Genomic DNA, 19,084 nt, shown 5'->3' with positions numbered 1-19,084 from the left:
GCCAGTTTGGAGAAGGCATTTCTCTCTTTAAAGCACTTATCCAAGCCAAACCAGCTGGTGGCTTGGAGAACGCATTTAAAGTTAAAGTTGCTTTCTTTCCACCCTTCCTTCCCTTTCCCTCCCCATCTGTTTTCCTTCCTTTTTTCCTTCCTTCCTGCCTGCCTGTTTGGTATAGTGGTTAAGTGTGAGGACTCTTATCTGGGAGAACCAGGTTTGATTCCCCACTCTTCCACTTACAGCTGCTGGAATGGCCTTGGATTAGCCATAGCTATCGCAGAGCTGTCCTTGAAGAGGCAGCTGCTGTGAGAGCCCTCTCAGCCCCACACACCTCAAAAGGTGTCTGTTGTGGAGGAAGAAGATATAGGAGATTGTAAGCCGCTCTGAGTCTCTGATTCAGAGAGAAGGGGAGGGTATAAATCTACAGTCTTCTCTCCTTCCTTCCTTCCTTCCTTCCTTCCTTCCTTCCTTCCTTCCTTCCTTCCTTCCTTCCTTCCTTCCTTCCTTCCTTCCTTCCTTCTTGTGGCTCTCAAACATCTGACGTTCATGTCTTGCAGCTCTCAAACATCTGACGTTCATGTCTTGCAGCTCTTAAACATCTGACTTTCATGCCTTGCGGCTCTCAAACATCTGTCGTTCATGCCTTGCGGCTCTCAAACGTCTGACGTTCATGCCTTGTGGCTCTTAAACATCTGACTTTCATGACTTGCGGCTCTCAAACGTCTGACGTTCATGCCTTGCGGCTCTCAAACGTCTGACGTTCATGCCTTGTGGCTCTTAAACATCTGACTTTCATGTCTTGCGGCTCTCAAACGTCTGACGTTCATGCCTTGCGGCTCTCAAACATCTGACATTCATGCCTTGCGGCTCTCAAACATCTGACGTTTATACCTTGCGGCTCTCAAACATCTGACTTCATGTCTTGCGGCTCTCAAACATCTGACGTTCATGTCTTACGGCTCTCAAACGTCTGGTGTTTATTCTATGCGACTCTTACATTAAGAAAGTTTGGCCTCCCGGGGCTACACCGTGCTACCTCCCCTTCTCGGTCAGTGACGGAGTAATATACGGCGCGCTGGCAGCGGGAACGGTTCGTTGGCAGGCCTCCTGAATTATTCACCGTGTCCTTGGAGCGCATTCGGTTGGTAGAAGCTGCATCTGTTAACTAGTTTAGTAACACGGCAAATCTGTTCCCGAACAATTTAAAAAATGTTTATGAAAGAAGAAAAAAACCACATTTCCTGTTGCCATCGTTAGCAGCCAAGTGGGTTAGGCACATGGTACTTCACTAGCTCTCCCAGGTGCCTCTCAACAAAACATGGCACTCAGCACTGCAATCAAATCCCCCGTTTGTCATCCGGATGCTTCGTTAGCAAAGGCAAATGTGCCAGGGCCTGTCCAAGCTGTTACCGCAGGTCGTATTTTCAAAATGTTGTTTTGAAGAGCTCCTAAAGTGCTGTGCTGGTGCCCATCAGTAGCTGACCAGTTACGTCTGCCGTGTTTTAGTGCCACGAAGCCAGACAGCATAATTGACCATCCTACACAAACTATTTAGGAATAGGAAAAGAAGTGGCGTGGACAAAAGAGCTCTGATGGATCAGACCAATTGGTCCATCTATCTGAACATGCTCTTTCGCACTGTGGCTGTGTTACCCAAATAGGCAGTCTCCTATTTAATTGGGGAAAACAAGAGGGGGAAGTGGGGAAAAGAGAGCCAGTTTGTTGTAGTGGTTAAGTGTTCAGACTCTTACATGGGAGAACCAGGTTTGATTCCCCACTCCTCCTCTTACAGCTGCTGGAAAGGCCTTGGGTCAGCCATAGCTTTCGTAGGAGTTGTCCTTGAAAGGGCAGCTGCTGAAAGAGCTCTCTTACCCCACCTACCTCACAGGGTGTCTGTTGTGGGAGGGGAGGAAGGTAAAGGAAGAAGAAGACGACTGCAGATTTATACCCCGTCCTCCTCTCTGAATCAGAGACTCAGAGCGGCTTACAATCTCCTATATCTTCTCCCCCCACAACAGACACCCTGTGAGGTGGGTGGTGCTGAGAGAGCTCTCCCAGAAGCTGCCCTTTCAAGGACAACTCCTGCAAGAGCTATGGGAGATTGTGACCACTCGGAGATTCAGAGTGAAGGGCAGGGTATAAATCCAATATCATCATCATCTTCTTCTAAATGAGACAAAGGCTGCAATCTCACTCACTAAATAATGCACTTTCAATCCACTTTCAATGCACTTTCCAGACGGATTTTACTGGGTGAACTGGCAGAATCCAGTTGGAAAGTGCATTAAAAGTGGGTTAAAACTGCTTTATTTAGTGTGTGTGATTCCAGCCAAAGTGAGAGGTGAGTAACTGGGATTCTCCACCTATGTAAAAAATTAAAATAAAACATGCTTAAAACTTTAGCACTGGATGGTCTTAAAAGTGCTTTCTTTGCATTTTTCCCATGGGATCCAGGGAACTGGGCAAAGGAAGCTCTGGCTCTTTCCTTTCTTTCCCAGGGGACCAGGAGGGGGAGGAGCCTCAGCAGGGCTCTTTTTCTAGCAGGAGCTCCTCTGCATATTAGGCCACTCCACTCTGATGTGGCCAATCCTCCTGGAGCTTACAGTAGGCCCTGTACTAAGAGTCCTCTAAGCACCTGGAGGATTGGCTACAGGGGGCGTGGCCTAATATGCAGAGGAGCTCCTGCTAGAAAAAGGGCCCTGAGCCTCAGCCAATAGAAGGAAGAGAGGTTTGGCTCAGTGGCTCTGCTGTGTGATTAAGAGAGCCTGGCAAAGCAAGGTGGTCCTCCCCAAAGGAGGAGCCTCAAGTGAATGGAGAAAACAGAGGCTTTGCTCTGTAGCTCCTGTGCAATTGAAAAAGTCTGGCAAAGCAAGCTGTGATGCAGAAGGAAGCAAGACAGAGGGGAAAGGAAGCAAATGACAGCCCTGGTCCAGAGATTAAGGGGCCTGATAGGGGTCCTCCAAGGGCCTGATTTGCCTCCCAGGCTGTATGTTTGACACCCCTAGTCTAGAGATTAGGAAAGGTAGGGTAAAATGCTTGAAACCATACCGTATCATCTTCAAGCTTCAGGTGCAGAGTTCTATCTCCCTCTTTGTAATCTCTGATGATTTCCGCTGATTTCCACACTTCCTCTGGGTCAGGAATCCAAACCCTTGTATACTGCACAGAGAAAAGAAAAAGAGCACAGGGATTAACAACCACTTGGTACAGAGCCCATAAGAAAGCCCTGCTGAATCACAACATTTGTATGCCTTACAATACATTTATAGACCATTTTTAGAGTTTCTAATTCAAAATTTGTCTCCTGCTTGCATAACCGACACGCCATCTCCCCTCAAATTTTGAAACGGATCTGTTTCTCAAGTAAATTGTTAATTTCGCCATTACTGCATAATCAGCAAGTTTGTTTCCCCATTCTCCTAGGGAGATAAATAACGGGCTTTCAATCCACATTCAAGGCACTCGGCAACTGGATTTTACTGTATGAGATGGCAAAATCTGCTTGCAAAAGGTCACAGGAGTGGATTGAAACGGCATTATTCAGTAGGTGTAAAAAGAGGCCAGAGGGGGAACCAGATTAAAAAACTGGAAGAGCAGAGCATCTCCCTCACCCCCAATTCCGGACTGGCACATCCGGTCTGAAGACGCTGCCATCATAAGCTCATTTTCAACCTCATCATTTAGAACCTGCTTTTCCCACAGTTCATGGCATCGTACAAGTCAATTTTTGCTCAATTTTTTAAAAAAGGAAATATAAAAAAGCACTGCAATTAGAAGTAAACAGCTTGCAAGATATTGTGGCTCCACATCGGGCCTTTGATGAAATAAACTATGGAATGGTTCTACGGGGCTTTTTTTTTAGCAGGAACTCCTTTGCATATTAGGCCACACACCCCTAATGTACCCAGTCTTCCTGGAGCTTACAGTAGGCCCTGTACTAAAAAGCCCTGTAAACTCTTGGAGGATTGGCTACATCAGGGGGTGTGGCCTAATATAAGAGCTTTTCTTGTAGCAAGAACTCCTTTGCATATTAGGCCACACACCCCTGATGTAGCCAACCATCCTGGAGCTCACAGTAGGCCCTGTACTAAGAGCCCTCTAAGCTCTTGGAGGATTTACTACATCAGGGGTGTGTGGCCTAACATAAGAGCTTTTCTTGTTGCAAGAACTCCTTTGCATATTAGGCCACACACCCCTAGGGTTGCCAAGTCCAATTCAAGAAATATCTGGGGACTTTGGGGGTGGAGTCAGGAGACTTTGGGGGTGGAGCCAGCAGACATTAGGGGTGGAGCCAAGATCAAGGCTGTGACAAGCATAATTGAACTCCAAAGGGAGTTCTGGCCATCACATTGAAAGGGACGGCACACCTTTTCAATTCCTTCCTTCCATAGGAAATAATGAAGGATAGGGGCACCTTCTTTTGAGGCTCATAGTATTGGACCCCCTGGTCCAATCTTTTTGAAACTTGGGGGGTATTTTGGGGAGAGGCACTAGATGCTATACTGAAAATTTGGTGCTTCTACCCCTAAAAACAGCCCCCCCCCCAGAGCCCCAGATACCCGCGGATCAATTCTCCATGATTTTCTATGGGAATAAATCTCCATAGGGAATAACAGAGTTCCCAGCAGACATTTCCCTCCCCTCCCCCCGCTTTCTGACGACCCTGAAGCGGGGAGAGGGCCTCCAAACCGGGGGATCCGCTGCCCCCACCTGGGGATTGGCAACCCTACACACCCCTGATGTAGCCAACCCTCCTGGAGCTCACGGTAGGCCCTGTACTAAGAGCCCTGTAAGCTCTTGGGGGATTGGCTACATCAGGGGTGCGTGGCCTAATATGCAAAGGAGTTCCCGCTACAAAAAAAAGCCCTAGGTTCCAGAGATTTAAGTCCACTCAATGACTGCCTGTCAAAAAGCATCCAATCTTGTACTAATCCACGACTACTGATGAAAGCATTCTGTACATTCAATCAGGTACCTCGGAAAGCTAAAAGCGCTGTGGGGTTCTCCCATTCCTGAAACGCCCCCTCAAGAGTTAATGAAACAGCCGCCACAGTTTTGGGTTTTTTTAAAAATGCTTTGCAGCTCGGTGAAAATGGATTCTTTATAGGCATAATGTGTAATTATGTTTAGGGTAGCACAATAGCTAGAAACAGCGGGAACAATTTGACTTTAATGAAGCTATCCAAATATATTGCCGGAGTAACGGTTTTTGCTAGCGAGGGTGGGGGACGAAGAAAAGGGGGGATGGGGAGGAGGGCATATATACGCCTCCGTGGTCCTAGGGCATCTCATTACGTGCTTCTAAACACCTCCAGATGCCAACAGGGTTCTTACTTTGAAATTGCTGGTGGGAAGGTAAAAAAAAATGACTTTTAAGTATCTTGACTTTTATAGCTCACAGGAGGTTTCATTTATCATTCCGCTTGGCTGTTTGCTTTCTGGGGCTCTAAACTTCCATCCGAAGCCTGCCTTCAATCCCTAAAGAAATGCAGGTCAGTTATATAGAGCACTACACACAAAAAACCCCATGGAAGCAAGTTTCTAGCCTCTAGCAGAGAGGCATTCGATAACAGGCAGCCAAGGGGATCAATCCACAGAAATCTGAGCATGTTTCAGATTCACAGTTGCTGTATAAACTCTTTAAACAGACAGCCATGAGGAGCCTGTGAATTTAGAGGGGGGTATTTGTGGGTTTCCTGCATGGTGCAGGGGGTTGGACTAGATGACCTGGAAGTCCTTTCCAACTCTATGATTCTAGGATTCTTAGAAGCTTCAAAAAAACGAGCAGCCGTTTTGCCTGTTTCAAAAATCCAAAGCCATTGCAAGATGTAAGGGAAACTTTTGAGTTCTCCAAAACTCTTCATCAGGCTGGATGTCATCAAACAAAATTCTCCTGTCCTCCATTTACCCTCACAACTACCCCGTGAGGTAGGTTTAGCTGAAAGTGTAGTAAAAACCAACACCACCATTCAAGAAATATTCTTCAATCGTAAACATGAATTCAACATGAGACTCCTCTGTATTCTTTCACATAATAATGCCCAAAAGACCTCCAAAAGTCCAAAGGGAAGGCAGAAGATGTCCCAGAAAAATCTCTACAGCCAACGTTCTTCTCAAGTATACAAGACATTTCAAAACATGAAGACTCTGTCTTCATGAGAAATGGCCCTTTCTTTGCCATTCTGGAAACTAGCTCCAGGATTTTTACCTAATATACCCTACACCCCAGCGTGGTCTACAGCCCAGCCATCTCGTCGTTACTCTCAAAGTCTCATGTATAAGCCATGCGCTCCTGCCGGCCTCCTGAACTGTTGTGCCCAAGCAGTGGCACAAGAGCATACATGTGCCAAATAATCAAGAACGGATTCAGAACTCTCAAAAAACAAGTCTTTGGGGTTCAGTCATTCACAGATGAACATAAGAACGTAAGAGAAGCCATGTTGGAACAGGCCAAAGTCCCATCCAGTCAAACACTCTGTGTCACATAAGAACACAAGAGAAGCCCTGTTGGATCAGGCCAATGGCCCATCCAGTCCAACACTTTGTGTCACATAAGAACATAAGAGAAGCCCTGTTGGATCAGGCCAGTGGCCCATCCAGTCCTGCTCTCTGTGTCACATAAGAACATAAGAGAAGCCATGTTGGCCCAAACAGTCCAACACTCTGTGTCACATAAGAACATAAGAGAAGCCCTGTTGGATCAGGCCAATGGCCCATCCAGTCCAACACTCTGGGCGTTTTCGCACTTACCTTTTACTGGCGCGAACACCCTCCTCACGCCGGCGGATCTGCAGGGATTTCCCACCAGAAGCGCCGGCGCAGCCAAAAGAGCCGGCAGCTTCCGTCGCGGAGCCAGCTCAAACGTTTTCCTGCTTCTTGGCGGTTTCCGTTTGAGCTGGCTCCGCGACGGAAGTTGCCGGCTCTTTTGGCTGCGCCGGCGCTTCTGGTGGGAAATCCCTGCAGATCCGCCGGCGTGAGGAGGGTGTTCGCGCCAGTAAAAGGTAAGTGCGAAAACGCCCTCTGGGTCACATAAGAACATAAGAGAAGCCATGTTGGATCAGGCCAATGGCCCCATCCAGTCCAACACTCTGTGTCACATAAGAACATAAGAGAAGCCATGTTGGATCAGGCCAGTGGCCCAAACAGTCCAACACTCTGGGCGTTTTCGCACTTACCTTTTACTGGCGCGAACACCCTCCTCACGCCGGCGGATCTGCAGGGATTTCCCACCAGAAGCGCCGGCGCAGCCAAAAGAGCCGGCAACTTCCGTCGCGGAGCCAGCTCAAACGGAAACCGCCAAGAAGCAGGAAAACGTTTGAGCTGGCTCCGCGACGGAAGCTGCCGGTTCTTTTGGCTGCGCCGGCGCTTCTGGTGGGAAATCCCTGCAGATCCGCCGGCGTGAGGAGGGTGTTCGCGCCAGTAAAAGGTAAGTGCGAAAACGCCCTTTGTGTCACATAAGAACATAAGAGAAGCCCTGTTGGATCAGGCCAGTGGCCCATCCAGTCCTGCTCTCTGTGTCACATAAGAACATAAGAGAAGCCATGTTGGCCCAAACAGTCCAACACTCTGTGTCACATAAGAACATAAGAGAAGCCCTGTTGGATCAGGCCAATGGCCCCATCCAGTCCAACACTCTGTGTCACATAAGAACATAAGAGAAGCCATGTTGGATCAGGCCAGTGGCCCAAACAGTCCAACACTCTGTGTCACATAAGAGAAGCCATGTTGGATCAGGCCAATGCCCCCATCCAGTCCAACACTCTGTGTCACACATTGGCCAAAAGACCAGGCACCATCAGGTGGTCCATCAGTGTAGTCAGGACTCTAGAAGCCCTCCCATTGTTTCCCCTCCCAACACCAAGAGAAGAAGAAGAATTGCAGATTTATACTCTGCCCTTCTTTCTGAATCAGAGACTCAGAGTGGCTTACAATCTCCTACATCTTCTCCCCCCACAACAGACACCCTGTGAGGTGGGTGGGGCTGAGAGGACTCTCACAGCAGCTGCCCTTTCAAGGACAACCTCTGCCAGAGATATGGCTGACCCAAGGCCATGCCAGCAGGTGCAGGTGGAGGAGTGGGGAATCAAACCCGGTTCTCCCAGATAAGAGCCCTCAGACTTAACCACTATACCAAGCCTGCTCCAAAATACAACAAAATACAGAGCATCACTTGCCTCAGAAAGAGAGTTCCAACAATACACTGTGACTAATAGCCACTGACGGACCTCTGCTCCAGATGTTTATTCTTGAAGCTTGTAGCTGCCATCACCTCCTGTGGCAGTGAATTCTATGGGTTAATCACCCTTTGGGTGAAGAACTACTTCCTTTTATCCATTCTAACCTGACCGCTCAGCAATTTCATTGAGTGCCCCACGAGTTCTCATATTGTGAGAAAGGGAGAAAAGGACTTATTTCTCTACCTTCTCTATCCCATGTATAATCTTGTAAACCTCTATCATGTTTACAAGATTATGCATGGGATAGAGAAGGCAGAGAAAGAAGCAGGCATAATTATCCATCTTAATGAGACTAAAGAGTAGAGGGATTCACTTAGCGCTCTTTCGCACCATGAAGGAAGGTCTAAAAATCGTTTTCGGATAAGTCTTGAAATGGCAAGAAGGATGCACACAATACTTTTAGAACGAGCGCATCTCGATACAGTGAACAAGAATAGGTTCCACTTTCATGTGTTACCGAAGCAGCAGAGAGCATTGGAAGTTCTCCTTGGCAACATTATGCAAAGCCGTCCTGGAACTGATCAAAAGGAGACGGAAGGAACCAAAGCGTCAAGCCAGGGCTTCTGCAGCAGCCAATTTTAAAATCTGTTCTACATATTAAGCTTCACAGAAATATCCATTAGCAACGCGACAGCTAATATCCGCATTTGCATTCTGGTTACAAATCCCGTTTCTGTTAGTTTACAACCTCGGCATTGACTTTCTCCTCCCAGCAACAAAAAAAGAGATCCCTGCGAAGGACAATTATTCTTCCATCTTCTGCTAAGCAGACACAACCCCTTCTCAACCGGCATGCCTTGGCTTCTGACAGGTGTAGACAGCAAACCCACACAAATGAGTAAATTGTAGGCAGGGCTAGGGAAAGAATTAAGGCAGGGATGTCAAACATGCAGCCTGGAGGCCAAATCAGGCCCTTGGAGGGCTCCTATCAGGTCCCCTGAGCAACTGGCTGTCATCTGCTTCCTTCTCCCTCTCTCTTGCTTCCTTCTGCTTTGCAAGGCTTGCTAAATCGCACAGAAGCTACAGAGCAAAACCTCTATTTTCTCCATTGGCTGGAGTGGAAGGGGGAAAGGCAGAGCTTGTTTTCCCAGGCTCTCTTAATTGTACAGCAGAGCTACTGAGCCAAGCCTCTCTTCCTTCTATTGGCTGAGGCTCCCCCCCAGTCCCCTGAGGAAGGAAGGAAAGAGCCAGAGCTTCCTTTGATATATATATATTTAAATTGTGTTTGTCTGTGCCCTTTTAAAAAGTTTATATCTCTGCTACCTAATCTTAAATAGGTATACACATGGCCTGGTCCAACATGGCCCGGCCCAACCTGACATGGCCCAGCCCAGCAAGGTCTCATTTATGTCAGATCCAGCTAGGCTTGCCAATCCCCAGGTCCCAGCGGGAGTTCTTTCGTTTTCCCAGGCTCCTTCCCGCTTCCAGAGGACCATGTGCAAAGGCTTCCTCTTGGGATGGTACGTCTGTGTTGCTGTGAAGAAGTTGGCAGCAACTCGTGGGTAGAGAGGCCAATCCCCTGCTTCAGACTCGCCAGAAACGGGGTGTGTGGGGGGGAGGGTAACGTCTGCTGAGCGCTTCATTATTCCCTATGTGGAGATCGATTCTCATAGGGTATAATGGGGAATTGATCTGGAGGTTTTGAGGGCTCTGGGGGAGCTGTTTTTTGAGGTAGAGGCACCACATTTTCAATATAGTATCTAGTGCCTCTTCCCAAAGTACCCCCCAAGTTTCAAAATGATTGGACCAAAGGGTCCAATTCTATGAGCCCCAAAAGAAGGTGCCCCTATCCTTCATTATTTCATATGGAAGGAAGACATTTTAAAAGGTGTGCTATCTCTTTAAATGTGATGGCCAGAACTCTCTTGGAGTTCAATTATGCTTGTCACACCCTTGTTCCTGGCTCCACCCCATGTCAGAAATGTCTCATTGAAGTTATTACTGTGTTGAAGTTACTATCCCTATGCTGAAGTGAACCATTGTGCCACTAACACCGGAGCCCTGCAAGAGAAGGAGGAAGGGTGGGAACGGAGGTGCCAGGGCCCTGGAGGCCAGCACAGCCTTTGATGTGCAAAAACGCCAAGCTCGCCTCGCTGGCGCCTCCCGAGCAAAGCAAGGACACCACCAGGGGGGAGAGACCGGCAGTCCACGGCAACTGATAAGCCGGCATGGGAAGGAGTTACTTGCAGGGCCAAATGCCTTTTATTATGGGACCTAGTTTAAAGCCCAATCGTTTGAAGTGTATGTATAAATGTCAGGAGTTGAAGCTACCCGTTATCAGTTTCAATCCTTCCTTAGTAGAGAGTAACATTGCTGTAATCAATAAATGCAACTTAACTTTGAAATAAAGACAAGTCTGATTATTTTGAAACTTCAATGAACCCTTTGCTGACACCCCAATGTCTCCTGGCTCCACCTCCAAAGTCTCCTGGCTCCACCCCCAAAGTCCCCAGATATTTCTTGAATTGGACTTGGCAACCCTAGATCCGGCCCTCATAACAAACGAGTTTGACACCCCTCAATTAAGGTCTGACTAGGCAGAATGGATGGTCTAGGCTAGCCTGATCTCCTCAGACCTCAGAAGCTAAGCAGAGTCAGCCCTGGTTAGTGCTTGAACGGGAAACAACCAAATGACGCTATGCAGAGGCAAAAGCACCTCTCTTGGTCTGTTGCCTTCAAAACTACATAAGGGGTCACCATAAGTCAGCTGCAACTTGACCACAATTTGAGAACCCACGAGAACACATGCGGCTGCCAACTACTGGATTAGACCCTCGGTCCATCAAAGTCAGTCTTGTCGACTCAGACTGGCAGCGGCTTTCCAGGGTCTCAGGCAGAGGTCTTGAACATCACCCTCTGCCTGGTGCTTTTAACTGGAGATGCCAGGGATTGAACCTGGGACCTTCTGCATGCCAAGCAGATGCTCTACCACTGAACCGCAGCCCCTGATGCCTTACACCAGGGGTGGCCAAACTGTGGCTCAGGAGCTACATGTGGCTCTTTCACACATATTGTGTGGTTCTTGAAGCCCTCACCAGCCATGTTGGCCGGCGTTTTGGAGAATACATTTAAAGTTAAAATTGGTTTCTTTCCCCCTCTTCATCTATTTCCTTCCTTCCTTCCATCCAGACAATGGGGTACTCCATGAATGATATCCACCCATGTCCCTTCCTTCCGGCTCTTCCCAAAGTGACCATAAACGGCAGCCATTTTCTAATTGGGATGATGCATTTCCTTGCCCTCCCTTGGCTCCCCTTGGGCTTATCAATAAATAGCCATTTCTTTAGAAACAGATTTAAGTTTCGATGTGCATCAAGAGCATTAAAAGTCAAAGAGGCTTTTTTCAAAAGGGTTTTATTATAACTGTGAGTCACATTACAGCGGGGGGGAATAGCTTTCTTGTCACCAGCAGGCCTCCAACTGGCAAAAGGTCACCCATGAATGTGATAATACCTTGTGGAGGTATTATAGGCGGGGGCTAAATGTTATACATGATAAGTAGGGTTGCCAATCCCAAGGTAGGGGCAGGGGATCCCCCTGTCTGGAGGCCCTCCCCCCACTTCAGGGTCATCAAAAAGTGGGGGGGGGGGAGTCTGCTGGGCACTCCATTATTCCCTGTAGAGACGGATTCCCATATGGTATAATAAAGGATTGATCCATGGGTATCTGGAGCTCTGGCAGGCTGGGTTTTTTTAAGGTAGGGACACCAAATTTTCAGCAGAGCATCCAGTGCCTCTACCCAAAATACCCTCCAAGTTTCAAAAGGATTGGGCCAGGGGGTCCAATTCTATGAGCCCCAGAAGAAGGTACCCCTATCCTTCATTATTTCCAATGGAGAGAAGGCATTTAAAAGGTGTGTGGTCCCTCTATATGTGATGGCCAGAACTCCCTTTGGAGTTCAATTAGGCTTGTCACAGCCTTGCTCCTGGCTCCACCCCCAAAGTCCCCAGATATTTCTTGAGTTGGACCTGGCAACCCTATAAAGGGATCTCATCGGACTTGAGAGGAAAGACCTTTATTTGCCTGAGACCCTGGAGAGCCACTGCCAGACTGAGCAGACAATACTGACCTTCAGGGCTTTTTTGGGAGCAGGAGCTCCTTTGAATATTAGGCCACACACCCCTGATGTAGCCAACACTCCTGGAGCATACAGTAGGCACTGCAATAAGAGGATTGGCTACATCAGGGGTGTGTGGCCTAATATGCAAAGGAGTTCCTGCTCCCAAAAAAGCCCTGCTGACCTTGGTGGACCAAGGGTCCGATTGAGCAGAAGGAAATTTCATACTGAAACATGCATTTTTGAACATATGAACATATGAAGCTGCCTTATACTGAATCAGACCCTTGGTCCATCAAAGTCAGTATTGTCTTCTCAGACTGGCAGCGGCTCTCCAGGGTCTCAAGCTGAGGTTTTTCACACCTATTTGCCTGGACCCTTTTTTTTGAGATGCCAGGGATTGAACCTGGGACCTTCTGCTTCCCAAGCAGATGCTCTACCACTGAGCCACCGTCCCTCCCTTTTAGCAATAGATTCCTTGTTGTGTTACTTCTGCCAACCAAAGAGCCAATCATCTTACACAATGGGCAATTTATTATGAATCACACTTTATAAAAAGTGACCTAATAAGCAATTTGTAGGAACACCCACAAGAATAAATCTTCCCACCGGCTTCTCTGCAGCAGAGAGTCTTCCAACAGAAAAACAAAACACTTAAAAGATGAGCATATAATCCGCAGCGCCGGGAGTTAACCATTTAAATTGGATAAATGAGAAAGCTGTTAATGCACGGAGACCTTTAAAAGCGGGCCATGCGCCAAACACAGCCCTCAAGAGGAACGCAAAAGAGCAGGTGGTACCCAGAGGCTAGCTCTGTGACACTAAACTCGTCTCCAAAGAGGATTTAAGCCCCTTGTTAACAGCTCACAAATAAAAGTTCTGAGACTGCTGGAGAGAATACCAAAGGATTATTGCGTCACGCGACTATAGCCAAGCAACCCTGTTTTCATGTTCAGGGTGTGCGAAGGCAGAACAAGGACACATCCAAAAAAGTATCATCAACTGAAAGCCGGAGAGGAGGCTGTCCGCAGAATCTCTGCATGATTTGCTGTTCCCAACGCATCTCCCTTCCAGTCCCAGTCTTGGTTGGGAATGGGTAATTCAAACCAAATTCCACATCATTGGTAACTGAATGCTCTTTGTACAGAAGTAAAGCAGACATAATAATAATAATAATATTTTATTTATATCCCGCCCTCCCCGCCGTAGCAGGCTCAGGACGGCTCACAAAATAGGGCATAAAAACAAGTTACAATAATAAAACATTATATCCAACAATATACAGTTCACGATATTTGCTATTACATTAAAAACGTTATCATTAAACCATCAATGTAATTAGATTCTAACATTTCCAGGTGCTATATTCTAGATGTTCTCCTCTTGCAATTTATGATGACCGGATATAATAGGCTAGGATCCACATTATGAGAAGTCCAGCTGGAAGAGAGCGGTCTTGCAGGCCCTACGGAATTGAGCAAGGCTCCGCAGGGCCCGCACCTCATCTGGTAGTTGGTTCCACCAGTGTGGCGCTGCGATCGAAAAGGCCCTTTCTCTTGTTGTCTTCAATCTGGCCTCCTTCGGCCCGGGGATTGTCAAAAGATTTTGTGTTCCTGGGACTTCCGGGTTTGGGTCACGGAGGATTGAGCTGCTTCTCAGCAGAGGAGCAGACCAGAACCTCTGTTCGGGGCAGAGAAGGTGATCCTAACACCTGCTGCCTACTTCTCCCAGGCAGGGAGTAGGCCAAGACATGCATATGAAATTCTGAGGGGATTTACTTTGGCTGATGAGGAATCCCAGTGGGGTTCCTTTTTGGCTTTGAAGAGTCCCCGGAGAAGGATTGCATTCCAATGTCCACAGAGGACTTCTGGGGTCATTAAATTGACTTAAATTCACCAGGATTCAAAGCTTCTTTGGAAATGATTAACATCTATTTTTGAAGAGAACAGTGTTCAAAAGGATAGCGACTTTAAAGGTAAAAGATCTTTATCACTCTGGGACTAAAATAAGACTAATTTGAAATAAAGACAAAGGTCTGGATTCAACTACGTTATTTTAATGTAAAGAAGATAAAGGAGGGGGTAAATCTGGGACTAATGAAATTCGAGAAAACAAGGTTAAAAGAGGAAAAACAACTTTTGTTTTGAATACCTGTGGTCGGGTCAGACAACCCCCTCCGAAACAGAAGCTGACTTGGTGAAGACGTCACAGGAAATGGCGTCATAGAAATAACGCGAAACTTCTCAACCATCGAAAACAAGACTTCGTGGCAAGAAAGGAAGGAAGTAGCCATTAAGAGGAGGGAAAACTGCAATCCTCCTAGCCCTCTCTAGGACCATAAATCATAGAGAAGTACCGGCAGCCATTAAAAGAAGGTCAACATTAAAAAAAAATTTAAAAGAAAATGGGACTTTAAAAAATAGTGGAGCCGGCAGATATCATCATTAAAAGGCGAAATCTATTGGATTATATACTTCGAATTAATTTTGGAGCATTCCAGGAGAAAAAGGAAAAAAAATTTTTTTAAGGGACAGAAAAGCAGCGGATGCCATTTTGAAGATAATAAAACTTTAAAAAATTAATATCTCGACTTAGGTGCCTCTGGGAACGGCCATTTTGGACTCATCTAAAAGGGCATGCTTTAATCTATAAGACTGTGCAATTGGAAATCAATTTGGTGAGGTCAGCGTCAGAGCCTATTTTAGCAATGGGCAGGCAGTGATGTGTGTGCATAAATCAGGAGTAAAGCAGATTCGTATGAGGGCTAGGTCACTTGAAGAAGCAAAAATGGCTAAACGGCAGGAGGCAATAGAAGCTATGGAGGCAAGATTGGCAAAAGTAATAAAGGAATGAATAACAGAAAGTAAGAAGGAATTAAAAAAAAACATTGAATCCAGTGCAGAGGCGGTTAAAAAAGAAATGAAAAAATTAATTGAAGATCTCAGGAAAGACTCCCAAGCAGCGTTAAAGAAAGTGCAGGAGGTAGAAGAAAAGGTGAAAGACCAAGACTCAAGAATTGATACAGTGGATTCCACTATAAAAAAGATGCAGGAGAAAGCAGTGCTATAAAACTGTAAACAAATGGAACAATTTTCCAAAACAAGATAGAATGATAATTTGGTACATGCTTTCAGCTGCACGAACATTATATGCGCAGATGTGGAAGCAAGATAAAATACCAGAAAAGTGGGACTGGACTTTAAAAGTTATGCATTGGAGTGAAATGGACAAGCTTACAAGAATCTTAAAAGAATATGATCTAGAGAAGTTTAAAAATGAGTGGGGAAAATTTCAAAAATATGTTGAAAAACAATGGAAGGTTAAAGGATATCTGGCAATTTTTGACAACGGTTGAACTTTAGAGGAATAATAAATGGACTACAGTCAAAAAGCGAGACTATGTGAACTTATTTTTTCAACTTTTTTTTGATAAGGACTAAAGGATTATAATGAAGATGGATTATAATTACAACATAGTTTTTTCTTCCCTTTTTTCTTCTTGTTTTAAGATTTTTTTAATGAAGATTCTTTAATTGATAAAATTACCTGTTATTTTTAGCAATTTAATTAAAATACATCGTTGGGGGTCATGAAAAGGGGGGAAAGGAGGAGAAAAATGTAATGTATTTGTATTATTTTTTTATAAGTATTATTACAATATATTGCAGTATAATAAAATTGGTTTAAACAGAAAAGATTTTGTGCTCCTGATCTCAGTACTCTCTGGGGCACATATGGGAAGAGACGGTCCCTAAGGTAGGCAGGTCCTCGGACATAACCTTCTTCAGATGTGTTGTGTATGTGAACTGCAATGTGTTTAAGTAATAGTGTTCCTGCCTGGCTCATTTGAAGCCTGTAGGAATGAGCTTGGGGTCTTGGGAACATATCCTGCTGCCCTGCTCCAATCACAGGCCCCCTGCTGGTTTGAATGATCCAATGGCGTGCTTGCGCAGGAATCCTGGTGTGTATATAGTTGGCTCAGTTCTCCAGTCTTCGAGTGCAGCCCTATACTATGCTGTACTGAAATAAAGAGCTATGATCACTACCACCTTGCCTCTTCCTTGCATTGAACCCACTATATTATAAGATGTCTGCAAGAGACAAAAACCTAGGCTTGACTTCCTGCAGGAAGGAGGAATGCTCAGAACAGTAACTCATTCAGAGAGGTAAAGGGCTGTCTCCTCTGAGCATGACTCATTCATTAAACATTTGAAAAATAAACCTTTTTTCCCAGGTTTCAAGAGAGGCGTACCTCCAGTTTAGACGCAAGACAAAAGTGTCCTTTGTCTATCTGACGGCTGAGAAACACTACCGCAATAGATTATGAGCACAGGGTTTTGCTGCACGCACAGGAAGGAGGTTTGACTTTGCCTTCAATAAAAACTAACATCCCCTATTCTGGAAAGTCACATTTTATAGATTTGGTAGGAGCAAAATAAGAGCCCCGTGGCGCAGAGTGGTAAAGCTGAAGTACTGCAGTCCTAAACTCTGCTCACGATCTGAGTTCGATCCCGGCAGAAGCTGGGTTCAAGTAGCCGGCTCGAGGCTGACTCAGCCTTCAACATCTTTCCGAGGTTGGTAAAACGAGTCCCCAGCTTGCTGGGGGGGAAGTGTAGATGACTGGAGAAGGCAATGGCAAACCACCCCGTAAAAAGTCTGCCGTGAAAACGTTGTGAAAGCAACGTCACTCCAGAGTTGGAAGCGGCTGGTGCTTGCACAGGGGACTACCTTTACCTTTAGGAGCAAAATGGTAGGCGCCAGGGCTTATTTTGAACAGGAACACACAGGAACGCAGTTCCAACTGGCTTGGTATCAGGGGTGTGTGGCCCAATATGCAAATGAGTTCCTGCTGGGCTTTTCCTACAAAAAAGCCCTCTGTGAAACAATGGTGATGTCAGGGGGTATGGTCTAATATGCAAATGAGTTCCTGTTGGGCTTTTTCTACAAAAAGAGCCCTTGCAGGAGCACTTCAGGAAGTCTGACGATACAAATGAGTCAACAGAAACTAAAGATCTTACTGTCAGGCAAGATTTAACAAAAAAAAAGTGCACAAGTGATTTAGCCATATTTATCTATGCAGTTACACATGACTTACAAAATACGTATGGCTTGTAGGCTGTTAAGTTAGAATCAGAGTCGGAAGGGACTTCCGGTCCAACCCCCTGAGCAATGTAGGACATTCACAAATACCTCCTTCCCTACACTCAGGGGTAGCTAGGTATAGAGGATAGGTATTTGTGAATTTCCTGCATTGTGCAGGGGGTTGGACTAGATGACCCTAGAAGTCCCTTCCAACTCTATGATTCTATGACAGCCACCCAAACGTAGGATAGGGTGCAAATATTACCACCAGCAGTCTTGATTCAAAACCTAATTGTAGCCTGATGTTCCTAAATACAGTAAAAAAAGCTCAACTGAACATCTCACCATACTTAATCTTGTTCCACCCCATCCCTGATTCCATGAATCGTTCTTTTTGTCGAAGCCAAAAGGAGAAAGAAAGATGTTTTCCAAATGGTTTGATCCTGTTTTTGAGCTAAACTCGCTTCTCTTGTCTGCAGATCTGAAGCCAAATTATCCTTCAAAAAAACCCCTGAGGAACGGGCCATGGCTAAGTGGAAGGCCATCTGCTTGGCATGCCAAAGGTCCCAGGTTCAATCCCTGGCAGGGCTCATTTTCTAGCAAGAACTTCTTTGCATATTAGGCCACACCCCCGATGTAGCCAATCCTCTGAGAGCTTACAGGGCTCTTAGCACAGGGCCTATGGTAAGCTCTTGGTGGATTGGCTACATCAGGGGTGTGTGGCCTAATATGCAAAGGAGCTCCTGCTACAAAATGAGCCTTGATTCCCCAGCATCTCCAGAGAAAGGTTTTGAGAGAAGATGATGTGAAAGGTATCAGCCTCAGACCCTGGAGAGCCACTGCCAACAGATAATACCAACTCCGAGGGACCAAGGGTCTGATTCAGTAAAAGGCAAGCTTCATGTGTGCATCCCGGATCATTTTAAAATCTGCAATTCTCTACACACATCTGACCAGACTCAAGGCACCAAAGAGATGACATGAATCTTCCCTCTAAGCTGCGGAGTCTTGTGAGCAAAAATTCTACTTTGTGAGCTACTGGTATGAGAGTCGTGAGCTACTGGCATTAAAGTTGTGAGCCGCTGCATCAATTATTGTGCTCTGCGGTCATCCTTCCTGAGCTAGGATAGAAAGGTGTGAGCTGGAGGCTAAAAATCTGTGAGCTAGCTCATGCTAACTCAGCTTAGAGGGAACACTGCGTGGAACCCTGTACTATCCTGGTGAAAAGCACAAGCTGCGATTCAAAAAGCCTGTTTAAACTTCATATTGCATCGATGGATTTTTAAGAGGTTCAGCCCACCTCTTTCCAATTGTTTTCCTGAATGCACATACAGTGGGCCTTGCAGGCGGGGTGTGCTTTCAACAAGGCAAAAATGGAAGCACACTTCAGTATTCTCAAAAATATATCCATAACATCTGAATTACTAAAATTCAAGAGGGGGGATAATCCCTTGTATTCGTCATACAAAATGCACCTGCTCTCCTTGACCACTTGAATTCTGGGACGGATCTTCTCAACGAAGAGTCCCAGATGGACAACTTTTCTTTTTCTTTTATGCCTGAAAGTGACTCAAAGGAGCACATTTGAAGCCAGTAATTGTCAAGCATGGTGAAATTCCATTGATAATTGATTGTTATAGGGTCCTGCCTAAACCTGGTCTGTGAAGCATCACGAAGGATCCAGCTTTGCTAGCTCTGTTATTCTTTCCCT

The 19,084-nt window shown here is 46.0% G+C and overlaps 1 protein-coding gene across 5 annotated transcripts in view; it reads right to left on the bottom strand.

Moving 5' to 3' along the window:
• The window catches only part of MYO5B (myosin VB), a 520,179-nt gene that overhangs the window by 364,233 nt on the left and 136,862 nt on the right, over positions 1-19,084 (bottom strand). For all 5 annotated transcript variants that reach the window (XM_060236175.1, XM_060236177.1, XM_060236176.1 and 2 more), the window contains exon 2: positions 3,046-3,156. In XM_060236175.1, coding sequence (XP_060092158.1) covers positions 3,046-3,156 — 111 coding nt within the window. The remainder of the gene's footprint in view (positions 1-3,045; positions 3,157-19,084) is intronic.

This window comes from Heteronotia binoei, chromosome 4 (assembly GCF_032191835.1).
Source record: "Heteronotia binoei isolate CCM8104 ecotype False Entrance Well chromosome 4, APGP_CSIRO_Hbin_v1, whole genome shotgun sequence".
NCBI lineage: Eukaryota > Metazoa > Chordata > Lepidosauria > Squamata > Gekkonidae > Heteronotia > Heteronotia binoei.
This window is presented reverse-complemented; position numbering and strand designations above follow the sequence as displayed.